This window comes from Melanostigma gelatinosum (assembly GCF_949748355.1).
Source record: "Melanostigma gelatinosum genome assembly, chromosome: 13".
Lineage (NCBI taxonomy): Eukaryota > Metazoa > Chordata > Actinopteri > Perciformes > Zoarcidae > Melanostigma > Melanostigma gelatinosum.
Window position 1 is genome coordinate 2,887,070 of NC_136646.1, and position 22,067 is coordinate 2,909,136.

Genomic DNA, 22,067 nt, shown 5'->3' on the forward strand with positions numbered 1-22,067 from the left:
TGTCCAAAGGTAAGAGCTCAAATTGTAATCTAGCTCCACCAGAATGTCCATGTCATTGATGTAAAAATCGAAGTCGATTTTGATTATGTCAAGTCATCAGATTCAAGACTTTTGTCTTACTCAAGTCCAAGTCTCAATATTGCACAAAATTGCCTGTTTTTCCAGACAAATTGTCTTTCACTCTCTTTTATTGTTAAACAGCATTTCATTCATTCAGTCTAATAAGCACTCTCAAATCAATAAATCAATTCGTGAAAATGTCCTCTTTTTATTTAACATATTCGAAATATGTCTTCAAATAATTCAGTTTTCTAAAAGCACAGTACGACATTCACAACAGTACACAATATATTTAGTTATTCCTTTAACAACTTCTATTCAGTCATTGGTGAGCACATGTTAAATATTCTCAAGGAAAAAGACAAAAATAACAATGAAAATCAGAAGTGAAGGTGAAACATATTAGTTTGGCCACATGGTGGCAACATATACGGGCTCAGTTGTCATCATCGCCATCATCAAAGACATCAGCTACAGTCCTGTGGATAGAGAGACAAATAGGTCACAGACTGTAGTTTATCAATGTTTGAACAGGTCACTGTGTAAATATGACTTACTTGTAGATAGATCCAGTCACTACATCAAGAAAACCCCCTGAAGAAAAAAGACAAAGTGTGAGCTGGAGCCTCTGTCAACAAACAGCAAAATCCAACCTTTTTCATCAAAGCTTGGCCTGCATTTTTGTCATATAACACTATTGCTGTAGAAATCGAACTATTGCAGCTGCTCGAATCGGATGCAATACACCGGTACGCTCTATGCTCTGCTGCTGCTAACCGGCTTTATACTCCAACTGTTTGCTGTCCTGCCTCCGCGATGGTGGAACGAGCTCCCCATTGACATCAGGAAAGCAGACACTCGACACATCTTCCGTCACAGACGGACAACTCATCTGTTAAGAATGCACCTTGGCCCATAAAATAAAATACGAAACATAAAAACCCGTTCTCTTATTTTCTTTAAATGTCTTAATGTTGCACTTGAAGTACGTCATATTTGATGAAGTTTATATACCGCTTGATTCTCGCAATTGTTGGGGTTGTATCCCAGTGGTTGAACGCACTTATTGTTACTTTGGATAAAACCGATAGCAAAATAAATGTAATGTCTTCCGATACTGTATGGGAAAGAAAACTCTCCACTTTTTTGCTTAAGTGCAGGACATTTGGAGTGATCAGTTGAAATGAGCAACAAGACTTTCCTTTACTGATGTGATACTGTGGCAGCTCTGCATTTACTCACCGGGCTGGCAAAGAGTTTGGCAAGCAGGACACACATGGCAGTAACTGCACATCTGTGAACAAGAGAGAAATAAATACAGAAAACAGAAATTAAAATAGTATGCATTTGTATGATGGCTGAAGATGTAATGTTAGTGAATGCTTCTTTGTCTGACTCTGGACAGAGTGTTTGCACTGCTGTTTAGACAGATGGAAAAGTGAAAGCTGTATTGTACTTTATGATTTTGGTTATTTAGAAAGCCTTTAGAGCAGGGACCCAGACACCGTTGTATCCAGACCCTGGACCTACAACAGATAGATAATTGAGAATTATAACATTTTGATGGAGCGCTTCTATTTAACTGCCGCAGCTTTTCTAGCCTTTACGGCACTCGTTCAGTGGTCCAGGAAACACACCGACCAATTGCATGCGTATTAAATCACATCACATGATGCTACTCAGCCAGTCAAATATGTGTATTGTGATAAGCATCACGGCGGAGTCAGAGAAGTTATTTTACATGACGTTCTCCAAAAAGAGAAATGTGGTCAGAGACAAGAACCAGTGGCGGCTGGTCAATAGAGGGCCATGGGGCATGGCCCCACCATCAGCCATACAAAAAAGGAAAAAAAATAAATTATAATAATCATAAATTATACAAATTGTCAATATTTGTGTTTTTGAACTGTGGAATGTACCCAGTAATGTGTGTAAAATATGATAGCTGCGCAAAATATATGCTTTTCCTGCTCGTGCTCTCTGCCTGTGTGCTCTCTGCTCGTGCTCTCTGCCTGTGTGCTCGTCTGCTCGTGCTCTCTGTCTGTGTGCACGACACTCTGAGAACGCGCAGCTAGGGGGGCCTAATCGTTTTGGCCCAAAAGAGACGGGTCTATGAAGCAGTTTAGCCAATTGCTGATTCAAGATATAAATGAGTGACATACAATTTAGCCTCAAATAGATTCAGCTTGGGGCCAGAACGATCTGGCCCATAGCTGCGCGTTCTCATCAGGAGAAGTCTCTACGCACGAGCGCCAGCGCGAGCACTCCTCCTCCAAGACCCGTTTGAGAGGAGAACTTTGGCGGAGATTCTGCAGCCAAAGAGCTGATATCAGATCAGCCTGACCTCACAATCAGACAGCAGACTAGCGGGAAAGGGAAGCAGTACATGCGAAGCTTCTGTACTAGCTGTACACCAGACAGGTTTGGCTAGCTGGATGACGTCATGCTAATAACATATTTAGCTTTTTAAAACAACGGGGACGGATCCAGCACGGACAGTTACGGGAGTGAGGGATGAGGAGGTAAGGAAACATGAGAACACCAGGACACACATGGAGAACTCTGTCAAGCTACATATTATGCAAAGTGAACATCTTTTCTTCTACATAGCTGTCCTCAGTCTCATCTGCTTAACTTGGTCATGGAGGCATCAACATGTAATAGAGATGTTAAATTAACAGTGAAAACTCATCATAGCTTAATTTAACATCAGTATTCATAATTACACTTCATGTTTACTTCTCCTGATCTTTACCTCCTATAACAAGGTCCATAGGGGCATCTCAATAAATGAACATGTTATATTATATTATATAAGTGTTATTTACAGATTTTTTTCGTGTTGGAATACATGTTAAATATTTAACTGCCAAGTAATAATGCGTGTTTGATACTTACATTTTTTTTGCATTAAATCATACTGGGATGTTTGCTGAAATTGATAGGATGTCCCAACCTAGAACATTTTCCACCAGCCGCCACTGACAAGAACCATTAACCAAGAATTGACAAACTCTTAAATGTTAATTCTTCACTACGGAGAGTTTAAAACCAGTATGTCTCACATGTTCAGAGACCATGGCGATTAATAAAAGCGGTAATGTGAACCAACACTACAGTCAAAGCATAAATCGTTTGAGGAAACGTACCCACTCACATCTGAAATGAAGTCACAGATAATATACAATCTAAGAGCCCAATATGATCAGAATTCGAATATGAATTCACTGCCCACAAATGATGTTAACAGAGAGGAATAGAGCTGGTTCCAACAACCACAGATACAGTCCCTACTAGTGGTGTCACGGATCACGGATCCATCCATGATCCGTTCGGATCACCCCTCACGGTTCGGATCACCCCTCACGGTTCGGATCACCCCTCACGGTTCGGATCACCCCTCACGGTTCGGATCACTTGTGAACCGCGGATCAATAGAGTATTTTTTTTCCTTTTTTTTTTTTTTTTACAGTGTAATCATCATAGTGTGTAATGAAGTTCTACTGCTGCTGTTCCTTTTCAAGTAACAAGTCCCCGAATATCAATGCAGAGTGTCAGTGAACAGATATAAAGCAGTAGTGTGTTCACGTGACCGGAGCAGCTTAGAAGCATTTAACGGTGAAGTCATGGCGAGCGGAGGAACGTCAGAAGCCGCGGCGTCATTTATGTCGCAAGTTTGGGAACATTTTGTCTTCCCTGTAACGTATAATGACGGATGAGGGTGGTGGACAAAGCGTTACGGTATGTCGGTGTTATTTAAAGAGAGACACACGACAACGGCAAAACATCGGCATGTCCACACATATGAAGAGCCACCATCCCGTCTGTCAGCGACGGGGACACTCCGGTGTAGAAAACAAAGGATTTCTAAATCTTGTTAAAATGCTTGAGCCACGCTACGAAATCCACTCACGCACCCACTTCAGTGTGAAGCTGTTCCAGACCTCTATGAGAAGGAAAAGACTGCAGAGACTGCTTTCACCAAGGCGGAGTGATTCTTAGTCAGTGCTGTAGACACGCCCCCTCTGTGAGCGTCACACAGACACACACCTGGTTCAGGTGCTGTAGACACGCCCCCTCTGTGAGCGTCACACAGACACACACCTGGTTCAGGTGCTGTAGACACGCCCCCTCTGTGAGAGTCACACAGACACACACCTGGGGCAGGTGCTGTAGACACGCCCCCTCTGTGAGAGTCACACAGACACACACCTGGGGCAGGTGCTGTAGACACGCCCCCTCTGTGAGAGTCACACACACACACCTGGGGCAGGTGCTGTAGACACGCCCCCTCTGTGAGAGTCACACAGACACACACCTGGTTCAGGTGCTGACAGAAGTATCAGAGTGAAGCTAGACAGGCCCAATAATATTCCAGTCACCACAGAAAGGTCTAGCCTCTCCCCAGACAATGGAGATATTCTCAACTTTTTGAAAATAATGTCACAGTAATGGTAAACATGATTGTGTATTTGAATGGCATAACCTGACAGGAAGTAAACACAGACCCAAGTTGTTGCCGAGCAGTTCAGTTCAGTGTAAACAGTGGAAGCTCACTGGCTGTTTCTTTCTTTCAGTATTGATCAAAGGACGAGGATATCAACTTACCTCATGTTTCACTTAAACTTAACAGAATTCTTGAATGTATTATTTTTATTTATTTATTTCATTTTGTTTCAAATTGGACATCTTCAATATTTTTGTTTTCATGTAAGACTATAGCCCAAAGTTCTTTGCTTTAAGTGTTCTTGAAGTTCTTTAATTAATAAATGGAAAGCAAAGTTATGTTTGTCTCCTCCCCTTCTTGTTTGTTGATCCAAAAAAATGATCCGAACCGTGACTCCTGAACCGTGATCCGAACCGAACCGTGAGGTTTGTGATCCGTGACACCCCTAGTCCCTACACACAAATAAAAATGTCATATCATGTTTTTGTTGGTTGACATCACTTCACCCTGAATGAACTGAATCTAAAGCTGCAGGACAATTCAGTTCAATTTTCTAAAATGAAGTACTTTATTTTAAGATGCACATTTTTCAAAAGCTTTCTGTTCTCCAATTATTCTTCAATCCAGTTCTTATTTTACTTGAAACAAGAGAAGATAATTTATGTATTATTAGAGTATGTGTTATTTATAATTGATCCAGTTCAATTTGAAATCTGACAAGAAATATTGCTGAAATATTATTCAATTGAACTTTCTAGGGTTTAAGAGGTTCATTTGATTTGACAGTCAGTTGTTGACTACATACAGACCTTAATACAACTGTTGGCTACTTCAATATATATGGGACTAAACCATGTGCAAGTGTAAGAAATTTGAGTAAAAAACTGTAGTTAGTAGATATAATAAAAGTGTTTAATAATTCATAATTAATAATTCATAGTTAGTCATAATCATAAGGGTTTTGAGAATGCATAATTAAGATAAACATAAACATAAACATGCAGAAGCATGAAACTTCTGCCAAGTTGCAGAAGTATAACTTTCATTTTGAAGGATTATTATAGAAGGGTTTAAAACGTAACTGAAAGTCATTGAATGTGATAATAAACTCAGAGCCAGACAAGTGAATACACTCCTGGAAGGTAGCCAATAGGAATCGGGATAAACGGAGGAGGAGGTGTTTCGAACAGATGTGGGAGGTTTAATTTAAAAGACTTTTTCCCTCGCTCTCTCTCTGTGCCATGGCCCCCGAACGACAGACGTGTTAACCGGAGGAGCCGAGCGAGGTTTTTGCAAATGGGGTTTTATTGTTTTAATATGTCATTAGGAGTATATACTCCAATGTATAACTGTAATCGTGCTTACATCAGTGGAATTAAATTCCTTATAATTGTAAACCAGTTTTGGTAGCGTTATTATTGCAGCGTGTCGACGGCACAAGCCGGCCACATGGCTCCGGCCTTCTCTTTGTTATGAGGTAAAAACTTCTACCTTAACAAATTTGGCGACCACGAAGGAACATTCTTACCGGCCTCGCTGTGTGTGCTGAAGGCGGCGTTGGTCAAGCAGACATCCCGGGCCCACAATATCGGTAGGCAGAGCCGTTTCATGAAATCTGTGAGTTAGTTTCTAGGATCTTAGGGGAATGTCTGCTTGGCTAAGCGCTGCTAACGGCTAACGCTCCGTTGCCGGTGGGTACGTTCCAAGGAGGAGGCCACGTTCCACTGAGGTAAGTACGATTTACTGTCTGAAGTATGATGAACTTAAGGGATTAGTCAAGAGTATAAGGATCCTAAGAATCAATTAAAGGCAGACAGCGCTGTGTAATTAAATCATCACATTGGTATCAAGCAGTTGTTTAGCTAAAGCGGACTGAGGTTGCACATACTGGGAGACCCTCTGGCTCGGTGAGTGAAATTTTGGGCTTTTGCTGACAACTAGTTCAAATAGCAGGTATGTGACTTGGCGGACTGAGATTTCGTGGCATTCCGGCTCAGGGGTGCAAGTCTTTGCGGGTTTAGCCCACGAGTTTCAGGTCTTGAAATATACGCTGCTTAGAGAGCTAGGCTAGCGGGAGTTAGCTTCTGGGGCTGCGGCTTCAGGAAAGACACTCTCGTTTGTTTGGCTGTGAATGGATAAAATAGAGGGGTCGTGTGGATGATTCAGAAGACGTAGCATAATAGGCTTTGGTGGTGCTAGGCGGACTGGGTGAGTGGTTTTGGCGTTGGCAGTGAATAACTCGCGTTTCATATACGTAACAGTGAACTCGGGTCTGGAGGAGCTAACAGCCTGTTAACCGGAGGTTTAAGGTATAATAAAACCGGACAATAAGTCCAATAATACGTGTGACTAGTCTGTGTTTTAGCAGCGTGGAAATACGTTTAAAATGATGACTAAATAAGTCCAATAATACGTGTGACTAGTCTGTGTTTTAGCAGCGTGGAAATACGTTTAAAATGATTAACATTGCATGATATGTAAACCGCGCTGTGGGGAGCTAACGCTAGCTACGTGTAGCTCCGGTGTTGCGGTACTCTGTATGAAAAATAAAAGTGCTTGTAAAGAAAATAACGGCTGGAGTGAGAGAGGAGACAGAAGGCGTATGAGTGGAATTAAAGTGTGGGATTTTGGTGATACTTGTGTGTGCGTATGCTTTATTAGAAGCTCCGTTTTTTTTTGTTAGCATTGCGGTTAGCATATCCGTTACAAAAAAGCCGGTTTCAGGACAACTTCCGGTTCGGCGCAGAACAACTTCCGGTTCGGCGCAGAAGGCAGGGCAGGTTTGTTTGTGTAGCGCATTTCAACAGCAGGGTAGTTCAAAGTGCTTCACATAAGACCATTAAAGGCATCAAAACATAAGGCAAAAGAAAAGGAGATTTAAAAACAATTAAACAGAATGAGTAACTGCAGATAACCGTAAAGAAGTGTTTAGAATCTGAATTTTTCAGAGATTCATTGTCTAAGAGCTGTGAGCTTATATCCTGACCTTAGTTTTAATTAAGCATTATAACTTTAGTCGTTGACTTTGGTTTTAATTCAGCATTTTAACAAAGATTAATGGTTTCAGTTGTGTTTCTTCAATTCTTGAACTTAATTGTGACTCATTATTGTGCAGACCAGAGTGTAAGTGCAGTTCAACAGTTTGACTTGCATTGGTATTTCTGATTGAATATCTTTGAACACAGTTATTGATTTTAAAGTTGAATTTAATATTTAATTGATTAATTATTCATTGTTTTTTTATTTCATTTTACTTCCAATTTTAAACCTTTCGAATTCTGATTTGGAACTGGATTGTGATTCTGATTTAGATGTTGAGTTTGATTTCGGAATTCTAGCTTCAATTTTGGATTCGAGATTCCTTCACATATCCAGTATTGACTAATTTTGGTACACTTACTATTTTACATAGTTCCTAAGAATCAATTTTGACACGGACGGCGCAACATATTTGAGAGATCGTTGACCTCTCTTACACTACAGACGTATGCTAACATTTACTGCTGAACTTTTGGCAGCTTTGTGTTTGTTTTAGTCAAGGTGCGTGGTTGAGTGGGTCCAGATCTGGGAAGTGAAGCAGTGGATCCCAGTTTCGGAGTCAACGGCCACACGCCATACAACACAGAGGGTGAGTTGACTTTGATTCATGTGATGACAAGCATGCACATTTAATACACACATTTGAATACTCCTAGGCTGCATAATGTTCACATTAAAGAAGCAGAGGAAGGAAGCAGGAGAACTGGTAAGAAAACTAAGATGTGGAGTAAGGGAAGTAGGAGAACTGGTGGGAAGACTAAAATGTGAAGTAAGAGAAGTAGAATGCATCAGAAAAGATTTGCAACAGCAGATAGAGGAAAGACGAGCAGAAAGTAAAGAAGACGAGGATATAAAGAGAATGCAGCGGCGACTGCTGAAACTGCAAGTAGCAGAGGTCGACAGAGAATTAAATAGAAAAGTTCAGGCCAAGAAACAGATGATAGCAGCAGAAGCCCAGCAGCAACAAAATCCAGCAGTACCAGCCCCCACGGTGGTGTACAATCAGCCCCCACCACGATGCAGAAGTGGTGCATCCAACAGAGGGAGAGGTAACGATAAAGGGGGGCATGGGGGTCTTGTATGTAAAGGAGTGTGGGAGAGAAGGTCATTGGGTGAGAGATTGCCCTCATAAAAGAGCAGGAGGACCGATCAGTGCAGCACCACAACATGCTCCGTTCCCACCACAACATCAGCAGTACCTACGACCAGGTCCAGCTGGACCTCCTCCCATGAGACATCAACAGATGCCCATGCTGTCACCAGGACCATGGGGAGGTTCAGTGTATAGCCAAGATACATAGATGATTGCCATGTGATCCCTTACAGCAGAGATATCGAGGTGAAGGGGAGATATGGTAAGGTGTCAAACATTTTTTGTAGATCCACATTTAGAATAGTTTTCAGTAAAGGTGCTACTCACAATTTTTGAGATTCAATAACGTCATGATAAACCACAACTAGACTTGCTAACTCTAGAAATTGAGAAATATACGGGAGCTCTAACTAACATGAGCCGAGTGTTGTTTTCTCAGGTGACAAACGCAGAAGCAGCAGCTGACGAAAGGAAGCAGGCTGACGTGTCACCAGGCAGTCTGGTGTGGATAAAAGTCCACAAACGCAAGTGGAGTGAACCAAGGTGGACCGGTCCATGGGAGGTAGTATTGGCAACCTCACATGCAGTAAAGGTGAAAGGTAAAACTGGAGCTACTTGGCACCACCTCACTCACTGTGCAGCAGCGAAGGTAACGAGTAAGACACTCGCAGAGACAGGATTGAACATCAGACAGGAAAATTTGAAGCCAAAGACACCTCAAAAGAGGGTTAGACAGTACTGAAGATGACGTTTTCCCCACAGTTTAAGCGAGGGCGTCCAGTAGGAGACTCTAGGTTCAGTGGGTTATGGAAGTCTGTAATTATTTTATTCCTGAGTTCAGTAGTTTACCTCTTAGTATGTGGAATTAACCACAGACAGGAACCAGATCACATGCATGACTACATCAGGATTCGACATTTAGCCTCAGTAGCTAATCAAACCGATCTCAGACCACGTAGAGAGGCTTCTCTGACGACACTCACCTATGAAAATGTAACTCTCACTCTTATGTTCAAAGAAGGTACAACATCAACGGTCCAGTTCGACTTCTGTAAAGTAGTCTCCTGTCCCAAGTATGAACACACCTACGGGTGGATGTCCAAAACCTTGTGCATCATAACTGACGAGTGTGGGCCTGCCACACATAAGTATGGGAAGCTGTTATCATATTATGCCTGTGATGTGTACAAAGGGGGTGGGTAGATGTAATCCTTTAAGAGTCAGTAGTACAGATTGTATTGTGTGTTCAGGACCTAGCAACCCCTAGCAACACCAGTTCCTTCAAGATTCAGACTCATAAGTCCTGAATTTAGTTGTATTTTAACTCTGTTTACTGATGACACTTTGCCCCTCCATCACACTTGTCAGAGGCTACACTGAGAGTACCCACCTGTATAATATAATACCCCACCTCTGTTCAAGGTTACAGAGGGTCCATTTGATTGTATAGTCTCAGATACAGCTAAGGGGCCCAATGTAGGTAGTATTATTGCAAATTATTGCAAATTGTAGCAACAGTCACAACGCTAGCGACTATCTATATAACAGTGTGTTAAGACAGACAGCACCTAGAGCTGATTTATGGTGATGGTGTGGAGGAAGAACCATACATCCAATCCAGCCTAAAGATTGGACAGGTAGATGTGCGTTGGTGCAACTTATATTGTCATTCTATATCTTGCCTGTCACTGATGCAACTTATAGAGAACTCATCTCTCCACGCCTACATGCTAACAGAAGATCCAAAAGAGATGCCGGTGGCCCGAAGGGAGCCTTTGATGACCAAGTGTACATAAGATGTCATAAGACTGCCAAGGGGGGTGTCTAATGACTTTCAAGCCAGAAATCAAATAGCAGCAGATTTAGAATCTGTTTTCTCTCAGAGGGTGATGATTAATAAAAATGTCGATTGGATCAACTACATTTACTATAACCAACAGCGTTTTGTAAACTTCACCAGTGACGCCATATCAGGACTGCATGCACAGCTGGCGAAGACTAGTTTTATGACCTTGCAGAACAGAATGGCATTCGATATGATTTAGCAGAGAAAAGTGGCGTCTGCCAGATGTTTGGGTCTGCGTGCTGTACTTTCATTCCAAATAACACAGCTCCTGATGGATCGGTGACCAGGGCTCTGGAGGGACTGACAGCACTCAGCCAAGAGCTAGCAGACAACTCTGGTGTCACGAATCCATTCACCGACTGGTTGGGAAGTATGCTTGGCCAGTGAAAACATACATTTTTGGCAATCGTAATTATTCTGTGTGCTGTCGTCATAGGCCTCCTAGTTGTCTGTGGATGGGGGTTCCCGTGCATCCGTGGACTTCTACAGGGGTTTATTGCTTCAACGATGAGCCAGACACCAGTCCAGGGCAACCAGTTATGTGACGAGGATGAGGACGAATTGGAGCTTCTGATGGCCACAGTCTAGATGAGGCCACCAGCGGTGCCATAGCAGAACTTCACAAGCGGTTCCTGACCATCCTCTCGGAGATCCTGAAGGACCTGATAAAGGCCCAGATGGACTTCTAAAACATCCAGTGAGATGTTGGAAGTTTGGGAAATAGATGGATTGTTTTGGATGAGTATCTCGAGATTTTATTTGTTGTTTAATTGGGTTATAAGGGGATTTTAGGGTGTAAAGATTAAGAAATGTAATTTTGTCAAGTGTAAAACAGTCAAGGCTTCTCAGTATGTGTTCTCTAGCCTACAGGCTGTATCCTGATCCTGCCAGCCCCAAGACATGGAAGGCAGTGACTTTCAACGCACTCTATCTTGAAACGAACTGAACAGAAATACTTGAAATGATATCTGTGTGCATGAATTGGTTGCCTCTGTTTAGATAGATAGGAAGCCTCTCCCTGGATTGAGTAGGGGGGAGGTCTCCAGGGACATTGAGTAAATAACTACATTTGAATAACCAACTACATTTGAATAACAAACTACATTTGAGTAGCTAACTCACAGTGAACTGTGAGTTAGGGGGGAATTGTAAGAAATTTGAGTAAAAAACTGTAGTTAGTAGATATAATAAAAGTGTTTAATAATTCATAATTAATAATTCATAGTTAGTCATAATCATAAGGGTTTTGAGAATGCATAATTAATCGGGATAAACGGAGGAGGAGGTGTTTCGAACAGATGTGGGAGGTTTAATTTAAAAGACTTTTTCCCTCGCTCTCTCTCTGTGCCATGGCCCCCGAACGACAGACGTGTTAACCGGAGGAGCCGAGCGAGGTTTTTGCAAATGGGGTTTTATTGTTTTAATATGTCATTAGGAGTATATACTCCAATGTATAACTGTAATCGTGCTTACATCAGTGGAATTAAATTCCTTATAATTGTAAACCAGTTTTGGTAGCGTTATTATTGCAGCGTGTCGACGGCACAAGCCGGCCACATGGCTCCGGCCTTCTCTTTGTTATGAGGTAAAAACTTCTACCTTAACAAATTTAGACATTATTGTGATGTTCCGAAACTTTGAATGAGGAAAGTCTCTCTAAATGGACCTCGTTGAATTTTAATACTTAAATATTTTATTCAGGTTTTTTTTGTTGCAAAGAAAAACAAATCCTAAACAAGTAAGAAATAATACTAGCAATTCATGCACCTGGCAAAAGGCCAGGAGGAAATACATTTGAACAAATAGTTAAATTCAACAAAAACAAAAACAAAATACATCAAAACAACCATGCAGCATGCCAACAACATTGTCCGTCACTCGTGTCAACCATAATTTCAGGATCAGATATCAAAATTATGTATTGGAAGAGTTCTATACACAGCAATATTTATGTTAAGATCTAGATTTGTACAGATGAAGTAGCATCCTGTATGAAGAGAGAAAAGATAATGAGCTTCAACAATGAACAGAGTCAAAAAAAACCCTGTGTGAGGTTCGGGAGGGCAAGTCACCAGCCAAGTTCTTATTCTGACAAATATTTGGTCCATTTTGTCCATCTTGCTATGCATGTGTCTTTCCTTAATCTCAGTAGGAAAGTCAGTCTTTCCATATCGTGAATTTCTTTCATGATTTCAATCCAATTTTCGACTGAAGGTGGGTCGGTTTGTAGCCACTTACGAGTAATTGCTTTTTTTGCTGCTACCGTTAATATTTTCAGGAAGTATCTGTCATTTCCTGTTATTCCTTCTGGTAGATCACCCAAATAAAGTGACTTGCATGTGAATAAGATCTGCTGCCCAAGAATATGCTGCATAATTATCCAAGCGTTTTGGCAGAATGTTTGTATCTTGGAGCAGCACCAGAAGATATGGTGGTGGTTTGCACAACCCTCCCCACAATTTCTCCAGCATGTATGGTTTATTGAGACTAAGTATGTCTTCATTTTAGGGGTAATAAAGAAATGAACAAGGTTCTTCCAGCTAAATTCACGCCAATACATTGAACAGGAAGTAGTGAACACTGTTCCACACATATTCTCCCATTGCTGACTGGATATTCGATCTTCTAGTTCTTTCTCCCATCTCTCCTTGATATATGTTGTGGTAGTTCCTCTGCCCTTTGTGATTCCCTGGTAAAGTTTTGAAATGACTGATTTGGAGCTGCCAATGTATTATTTCATTCGGTTCCATATTTACCTCATGTCTCTTAATTTATTTTGAAAAATACTGCCATAACTGTAAATATCTGAAGAAATCATAATTTTCTAAATTGTATTTTTCCTTCAATATCTGGAAGCTGTGTAATGTGTTTTTCTCCATTATTGTACAGAAAGCAGTAATACCTTGTTTGGTCCAGTACCTGAATCTAGAATCTATACTATTTGGTGCAAATTCTGTGTCATATGCAAGCTATCCAAGTTTTCTTAACTGGGTCCACACATTTAGTTGCTTTACAACGTCAAACCAGGTGTGCAGGGTGAATGAGACGATGGGGTTCAGATGGGTACGATAAGTTAACATTAATGTGTGGTCTGCGATCATTGCTTGTACTGGAATACCTTTGCATTCATTTTACATCTCCTTCCACTTAGCCTCGTAACCATTATCACATTTTAATGAATTTTAATTGAATACCCCTGCTTCAGATAGAGCTATTCGCAATACAATTGCCTAAGTAACTCTTGTTGGTAAAATACATGTAAGCCTGATGGTGTCTCTGTGTGTGTTTTTTCATAACTAGTAACCACTGTAACTGGTAATAACTGCATGCACTGGAACTGGAACTGCAAAACTGAAATGCAGGTTGCCCGCACCGAGACCTGTCCATCACCATTGATGATACCGTGGTGACGCCAACTCGGACTGCGAGGAACCTGGGTGTGACCCTGGATGACCAACTCTCGTTCTCAGCAAACATTGCATCGGTTACACGCTCCTGCAGATTCCTGCTCTACAACATCAGGAGGATTCACTTCCTCACTGACGAGACGGCGCAGGTGCTCATCCAGCCTCTTGTCATCTCCCGCCTGGACTACTGCAACTCACTACTTGCCGGAGCCCCGGCGTCGGTCATCAGTCCTGTGGAGTTTGTCCAGAAAGCTGCAGTTCGTCTGGTGTTCAATCGCCCCAAGTTCTCCCACAGAACTTCCCTTCTCCGTTCTCTACACTGGCTCCCTGTAAGAGCTCGCATCCAGTTTAAGACTCTGGTGCTAGTGAAAGGAACAGCTCCTTCCTATCGCCAGGCCATGGTCAAGCCCTACACCCCCGCCGACCACTTCGCTCTGCTGCCTCAGGGCGACTGGTTGCCCCGTCGCTCAGAGGTCCCTGCGGCCGATCGACCCGGTCACGGCTATTTTCTGTCACTTATTGTATTCGTATTAGTTTGTTTCTGCACTGTACTTTTGCTCTGGTTTATGCTGCAGTTTATGCTCTTAGATGCTTGTTTAAAAAAGGAGATGCACTTATGACTTCTGGTGACTAGTTCTCTTGAATACCTATGTTGAATACACTTAGTGTAAGTCGCTTTGGATAAAAGTGTCTGCTAAATGACTTTAATGTAATGTAACTGGTAATAAGTGCATGCACTGGAACTTGTAATAATGCATGCACTGCTAGTCATAATAGTCACTGGAGCCAGTCATAATATCAAGCACTGGGGCCTTCGTCACAACCTTACGCCACAAACAAAGTTGACAAAGAGTTTCCTTTTCTCTGGTGTTAGAGAGAGCACGGGCTGACCAGAAGTCAAATGTCACATAATGTGTATTTTCTCACCTTGCAGTCATCGCAGTGTTCAGATTTGTCTCCCTCTTTACAGGGACATTTGTCACAGCTGTCACAGTGCTGCAAGAAGACACATATAGTTAGGAAATGTGTAGAGGGCAGGATTGGATGTACGTATGTACTACTTCCATTTCAATGAGCAATAAAACAAACTTCAGTTCGTAATTTTGTTCCCATGACCACACATTGTTAAGTTTTAATTTAGGATTTCACATCACATCATTTTGTGAAGGTCTCTAGTTTTCTGACTTAGCTTTAATAACAACATCAAATTTCTCTAAATAATTTTAGACCTACCTCACAGAATTCACAATATGAGCACACAGAGCCCTTGTGATAAGCCCCATCCTCGTCATCGTCATCGTCATCATCATCATCATCATCGTCATCATCATCATCATCATCATCATCATCTGCACATAATATTGACAGTAAATGTATGAATTTTAAACTAAAATACATGAAAGGATCAAACTGTGCTTTATCAAAATGTACACCATTATGATAGTGTAAACATTTAATGATGTGGTATAGTTCTGTGCTGCTGGTTTCTTTTTCTATGAGAAAGATGAAGAAATTATAAAAATTGTCAGAATAAAGTCATATTTCTGGATTAAATTGAAGGAAATAAGATTTTTTGTTTTATTTTATTTTTATTTTTATTTTTTACAAATTTTCCTTGGAAGTTCAATAATTTCATCAAGAATAGCCCAGTTCTCTTAAACTACAGGCCAAATTGTGTGTGTATTATGTTTTGAATACAGAGTACTGAACACTGCCAGCAAACAGTCCGAACAACATTTTTCATGGTTGTTAATCCTGGCGGAGGTGTAAACACAGAGGTGCATCTGTGCCAACTTTTGAGGCTGTAGATTGTGGTCTGGATTACATTAGAGTGGACATCATGTAAAAAGCACCTTTCACTGCAAAACAGAATTACCAATCGAGCAAAGAGGACACCTTGTCAAGGGTTCTTGTGTCAGGCTCTAGTTTGAAGACTAGAACAGGTTTATATCTGGAGCTGTGTGCTGTGTCAACTTTACATGATGGGTGGAAAGTTGGAGGAAGGATAGTTATGGGCTCACAGTTAACAATTTTGTGACGAGTGTAAGGTAATTGCATCACATTGCATTGTGTTACAGGTGCTTCTATTTTCTGCTCAGTGGCCATTTAGCTTCATCTCATTCATTTCATTTTTGACTTAAAGCTGTAATTTGAAATGCATTTTAAATTTAAGTTCATGTTCAATTTAAACCAACAGTGGCGGAAGATATGCAGATCCTTTACTTTAGTAAAAGTAGCTGTAGCACAATGTAAATATATTTAATTACAAGTAAAAGTAATGCATTCAAAATAGCATTTAATTAAAATTATGAAAGTATTATCAGCTGTCAAATGTACTTAACTTATGAAAGTCAAAGTACTTATTATGCAGCAGAATGACTCCCGACCATATAACTTTACTGTATATTATAATAGTTGAATATTATTACATTAACTCTCATTCTACAAACACATGACTACTGACTGTAAGAAACAACCATCAAAACAAAATGTTATTTCTTCTAGATTATAGAATTAATGTCATCTGAAAAAACCCGGATTTAAATAAACTGAACTTGTTGCTCTCTTTTCTAGTCTTCTGACCACTCAAAGCTTTTTAACTCACGTCATCATTCACCCATTCACAGACTGATGACAGAGCTACCATGTAAGGTACCACCTGCCCATCAGAACTAACTAACATTCACAATTAACTGGTAAGAACAAAATCAAACTGAGTACATGAGGAAATGTGTGTCATACTTAAACTATCTGTACCATTTCATCTGTTAACACTGCATAGACTGCATTTGGATGCTTTTAACTGGGGCCCCCCAGGCCCCCAATTGGTATTTATAAAGGCACTAATTATAACAGAAACAACAAGGATATTAAGTCATTAGGAACAAAATGATTGACAAAGCCATGAAAAATTGAAATTATGATAAATGATAAAGTACCGGTATACCTCTTTATCATGCCTCTGGGGTCTGCAGGGGCTCCAGGATTAAGGTTAGGCTGCATTTTAGTGGTGAGGCACGTTTAACTATTTGACTTTCTGTTGGATAGTTACATTTATAACAATATATCAAATTTGACATTAACTGATGAGATTGGTTTGGTGTAAGATATTCATAAATACAGCTGTTAGATAGTATTAGTGGACTATTAATCAAAGTGGCAAAGGAGGGAAAAATTTACTTTGTTCCACCACTGTGACAAATTTACAAAACAAATATGTTGCAAATTGCTTTTTGACACAATAAGAAAATGATTAGGGCCCGAGCAACCGACAATGTCGGGCCAGCGAAGGCCCTATTGAAATTCTAATGTTTTGGTAAACGGACGCATTTTGGGGGTACTTGCCATGCATGAAAACTCACCAAATTTTGGACACTTGTCAGGCCTGGTGAAAATAGCCATCTGAATGCATCTTTCTGTGTAAAGAAATGGCTCTCTAGCGCCCCCTATAAGTCGGACCGGCGACGCCCCTCGGCCAGTGTGTCACATGTTCGACTCCACTAGATCTACAAAAAAGCCTCTCAGACCCCCTAAGGTCCGCCTACTTAGATTTTCCGCCATTTTGAATTTAGTGAAAAACACATTTTTGCAAACTCCTCCTACATGCTGGGTCTGATTACTACCAAATTTGCTATGGATGATTAATGGATCTAGATCGTCAACAATTATCGAAATCTTTTTGATATCTCTTTGCGTTTACAAGATATGGACCAATAAACATTCTAGGGCGTGGCTTATATATCAATACGCATAACATCTCAACCGTTTGTCCTAAAATTACAAAATGTGCAGCATATGTGCACATTGCATCCTGTAACATACGCTGAGATTTGTTTTGGATTCAACCACTAGGGGGCGCTACAGTAAACATGCGAAGTTGTACTTTTTGTCACTTTTTGCATTCTTCAGCCTTCGTACTTTAATTTAACAAACTCCTCCTACAGAATTTATGCGATCAACTTCTAATTTAGTCAGGATGCTCTTAAGACCTTTGTGATTAAAAGTTATCAAAATCTGGAGTTTTCATCGAAGAACCTCATTGGTTATGAAAAAAGAAGTTGTTGTAACTCCAAGGTACATGAATCCAATCCACACAAAACTTCTTATGCATGATGCTACTTCAAGCTTGAACATACTTCAATTGAAAAAAATTCAATAACTCATAGCGCCGCCTACTGGCTAAAGGAAATGTCATATTTTATACTTTTATTTATTCCTCCTAGCGAGGTGGCCTGATGAGTCTCAAATTTAGTAAGGATGGCCTTAAGACATTGATGATGCATCATCAAGAATATTGTGCATTTTCGTTGAACGCTGTTGCCGTGGCGACGCATTGTTCGCCATGAAAAAGGAAGCTGATGGGTTTAGTGACTTGGGATGCTCAAAAACTCATGCAACTTTATACATGCACAGGCCGGAGTCCAGCCGGCACCCCCGACGTGCTGGAGGATGTGAGGGCCCGTTCATCGCTGCTCGCAGCTTTAATTTCAGTTGTTTTCAGCAATCTAAAATACGCTTTGGAAGTAATTTTTTACCAGTTCAGTTTTTATTGTCTATTATATTTTCAGAGGTTGACATTATCTTTACTGCAGTGGTTTGTTGGAGATGGGTTTGTCCTTAAATCACCAAAGAAAATGTTTCACCCAGATGTTCTGTGTCAGGCTCTTAATTGTAATTAAGACTGTTGCAGTCATATTACAATAGTGCCCAACTCTTAAATCCCCCAACAATTGTAATCTCCCAGACAAGCATTTTATATAACACAGTTCACATAGAACATGCTGTGGTCACAACATACTCACAGGTTTCAAATGTCTGTAGCTCAGCATTCTGGTCCTCAAACAGGTAATATGACATGTTTACAGGCTTCTGATTAAAAGTAATATTGCTCTCTATGCATTTATACAAGTCTTTGGTAACAGATTTGAATTAAGGCATTTTATGATCATTTGATTTATTTAATGAATGAAAGTAGGGTTAAAGACATATGGATAGTGGTGATTGTCATATTTTCCACAAATGAATGATCACAGTCATCACAAAATAATTTTTTTACCGAACAAGAAGAGAAAAAAGCAGACAACCATTTCATCTCTTGACATTTTGACATCAGACGGAGCTTTAGCTCTTTTACGTCCTTTATAGAAAGAGACATTTCTCTCTTTTCCCAAACACTCTCTCCCTAAAAGTCTGAAAAATGCTCAGTAAATCCACTATTGTAACATTTCAATTCAAATGAAGAGTTGTACAACTGTTCAGCTTAGTTTCACAAATTACTCAAATATTTGTATTGAATTACATCAGTGCCAAATAAGCATTGAATAGTAAGGGGGAAATTCCATAAAACTCAAAACAAATATTCATCATTAATATAAAGCTACTGACATCTGCATCAAGTTATTATTTTATCTAATGGTTCAGAACATTTGTGTTTTAGAAAATAAAAGAGGTATGATTATTACACTGCTTATAGATACATTGAAAGTTATTCTATTATCTCATCTGTGTTTAGCAATTTTACAAGTGCACACACCAGACTTAAAAAATAAATTCTGTGCATCACACGGCTCTTTAACAGACAGCGGCATAAATGCTCCACAGAGAAAGAAAGAGATTGAGAGATATGGAGAAAGAGAGAAACTTGACATCTTTGTATTCTAAAATTTTAAATGAATGAATTTAGGTGGTGGCCCTCCTGCACCTCCCCTCGCGCTTTATTCTCCCACTGTCTGTTTCTCTAGCAACCCACCCCCCAAATCACTGTCTCTCTTTCTTTCTCTGTAGGTTCACATAAGACACAAATGCAGGTCAATCTGATCTAAAACAAATGAGAAAGGAAGATCCTAGTGGAGGAACCATTCTTTCAAATGAAACACAAATCAAAAGATCTCAAACTAGTGACCCCAATGACTGATTTCCAAGTCAGGCTTGGTTTGTGTGAAATTGTTTTTTTGTTCTTTCTCTCTCTCAAATCAACGCTTCTGCAGTCCCCAAGTTCATATCTAGTGTACTGTACGAAGGACTTCAGACAGTTGGACTTCAGATGGGCCAGTTCAATTTCCCCAGAGTGTTCATAACTCTAGTTAAGCAGGGAAAAGAACACAGTGTCAGAGACAGCAAGGGAAATGGACAGCTTGAAAGGGGTGGAGGAGGGATTTTGATTACCTATGCGCTCTGAGACATTAAAATAAGAACTGACAAAGAGATGATAAGGTTGTAAGAATGTCAACGAGAGGGGAGTGGCTAATATTGTTTTAGCTCCTCCCCTTTCGTATATTGTCCTCTAATGTACGTGCACACATTTGTACCTTAAACACATTGCCAACTGCATGTCAAAGCATCAGCCATAACTAACACTTGAAATAAAACATTGTCGAATGTAGCATTTCTATCTGTACTGTGTTTGAATAGCTAATCGCAGCCTAGAACAAACAGCTGATGCTTTAACAGTACGCAGTTTGCAATGTGCTTCAGGTATAGATATCTCCATACATGTGAACACAGGAAGAGATGTGAGAAAATGTAAACTACTTAATATTTAAAGTGACTGACCTTCATGATCATCATCATCATCGTCATCATCATCGTCATCATCGTCATCATCGTCGTCATCGTCATCGTCATCATCATCGTCGTCATCGTCGTCATCATCGTCGTCATCATCTTCGTCGTCTTCGTCGTCATCATCGTCATCGTCGTCTTCGTCGTCATCGTCGTCTTCGTCGTCGTCGTCGTCTTCGTCATCGTCTTCGTCATCGTCGTCATCGTCATCGTCATCGTCATCATCGTCATCATCGTCATCGTCATCATCTTCATCGTCGTCATCATCGCCATCATCATCATCATCATCATCATCATCATCATCGTCGTCGTCATGATCAGCTACCAGACCTTGCTCATAGCGGAGTGGCAGATCCTGAGCATTGGCAGTTGGAGCCAAAGGGGTGTGGAAGGTGCAGAGCAGCGCCAGCAACACTGCAAGAATCAAACTTCTCAACGATGCCATGTTCACAGCCAGGACCGGGCCAGCTAATGAGGAATTAACCTGGAATCACTGCAGTAGTCCAGCACTGCAGCTCTTTGCCTATTTGTCCCTAAAACACACAACCTCACAATTTCAAACCCACTCAGTGGTACACGCACTTCAGATGGCTAGAGGAAATGAACACCAATTATAATGGAATCCTTTAGACCAGGTCCAGTGCAAAGAAGATATTCCAAGCTGAGATCCAGACACTTGTTCCCAAGTCTTGGCAAAAATGATCCTGACAAAAGCAGGTGTCCTCCCTTTGAATCTGGGACCACAAAGAGACAATGTGTCTTTTAGTCAAGTCCAGCACTTGTGTGATCAGTTAATACTGCAATAAGAGACTCCGAGGAGAGCTGTCCGTAACTGGTCAACGCCGGAGACACAGACAGGACTAATGTGAGAGCGACGGAAAAAGAGTGAGACCAACCTATGGGGTAAGCTGAGAGGAAAGGGGGGCAGTCAGGCTGATTGACAGGGACAAATGCTGGTGGGCAGGCCTGCACTATCCATAAGTTAAGTTACTGAGAGAAGAGGGGAGTGATTGGAGGGGGTATAAGGAACGAGTGGCACATACTTGCTTTGCCATCATCATCAAATGTTCAAGTTAAACTTTAGAACAAATGTTCAAGCTAAACTTTAAAGGGGGGCACAGCAGAACTTTGCCCAAGCAACGATGACCATATCGTGACATATGTTTTGAAGAAGTTAGCTGAACATTAGCAGCAGGGCCGAGGTATAACGATGTTAGTACATCATTTGGGAGAGTAAGTTTGTCCATCCTTCCAATGCTATGGTCCAGAGTGAGGTATCTCAATAAGTCTGTTGGTCAGAGGTGTACTGCAGCTATAAATATTAGGTAATAGACTATGGAAGAATTTCTGCAAATATATTTGCCCAACCTAATAAAATGTCTTGCAAACCACCTATGGTGTCCTGAATGACTGCTCTAGAGTCCAGCATTTCCCTTAGATCAACCCTCCATTCCAGAACAATGGAAGTCTTTGGATTTCTAGGACTTTTCCTTGGATATACATGGTTGTAAGAAGATGCATCCTAATACTTTTGGTGATCCACTGAATTCTTGCATCATCACATTGCTGCTTCTCAGAGGACCATCCTATCATGGCCACGGTCATTCTCAGGTG

The 22,067-nt window shown here is 40.8% G+C and overlaps 1 protein-coding gene across 1 annotated transcript; it reads right to left on the reverse strand.

Annotated features, from left to right (window-relative positions):
• Window positions 1-244: 244 nt before the first annotated feature.
• LOC306787160 (uncharacterized protein) lies at window positions 245-21,329 on the reverse strand. The gene is made up of 6 exons (XM_079282227.1): window positions 20,445-21,329; window positions 15,126-15,241; window positions 14,820-14,888; window positions 1,303-1,354; window positions 618-654; window positions 245-539 (listed from the first exon to the last, which is right to left on the reverse strand). Exons 1-6 carry the CDS (start codon window positions 20,896-20,898, stop codon window positions 497-499), a joined length of 771 nt encoding a protein of 256 aa, XP_079138353.1. The 5' UTR covers window positions 20,899-21,329; the 3' UTR covers window positions 245-496.
• Window positions 21,330-22,067: the final 738 nt, after the last annotated feature.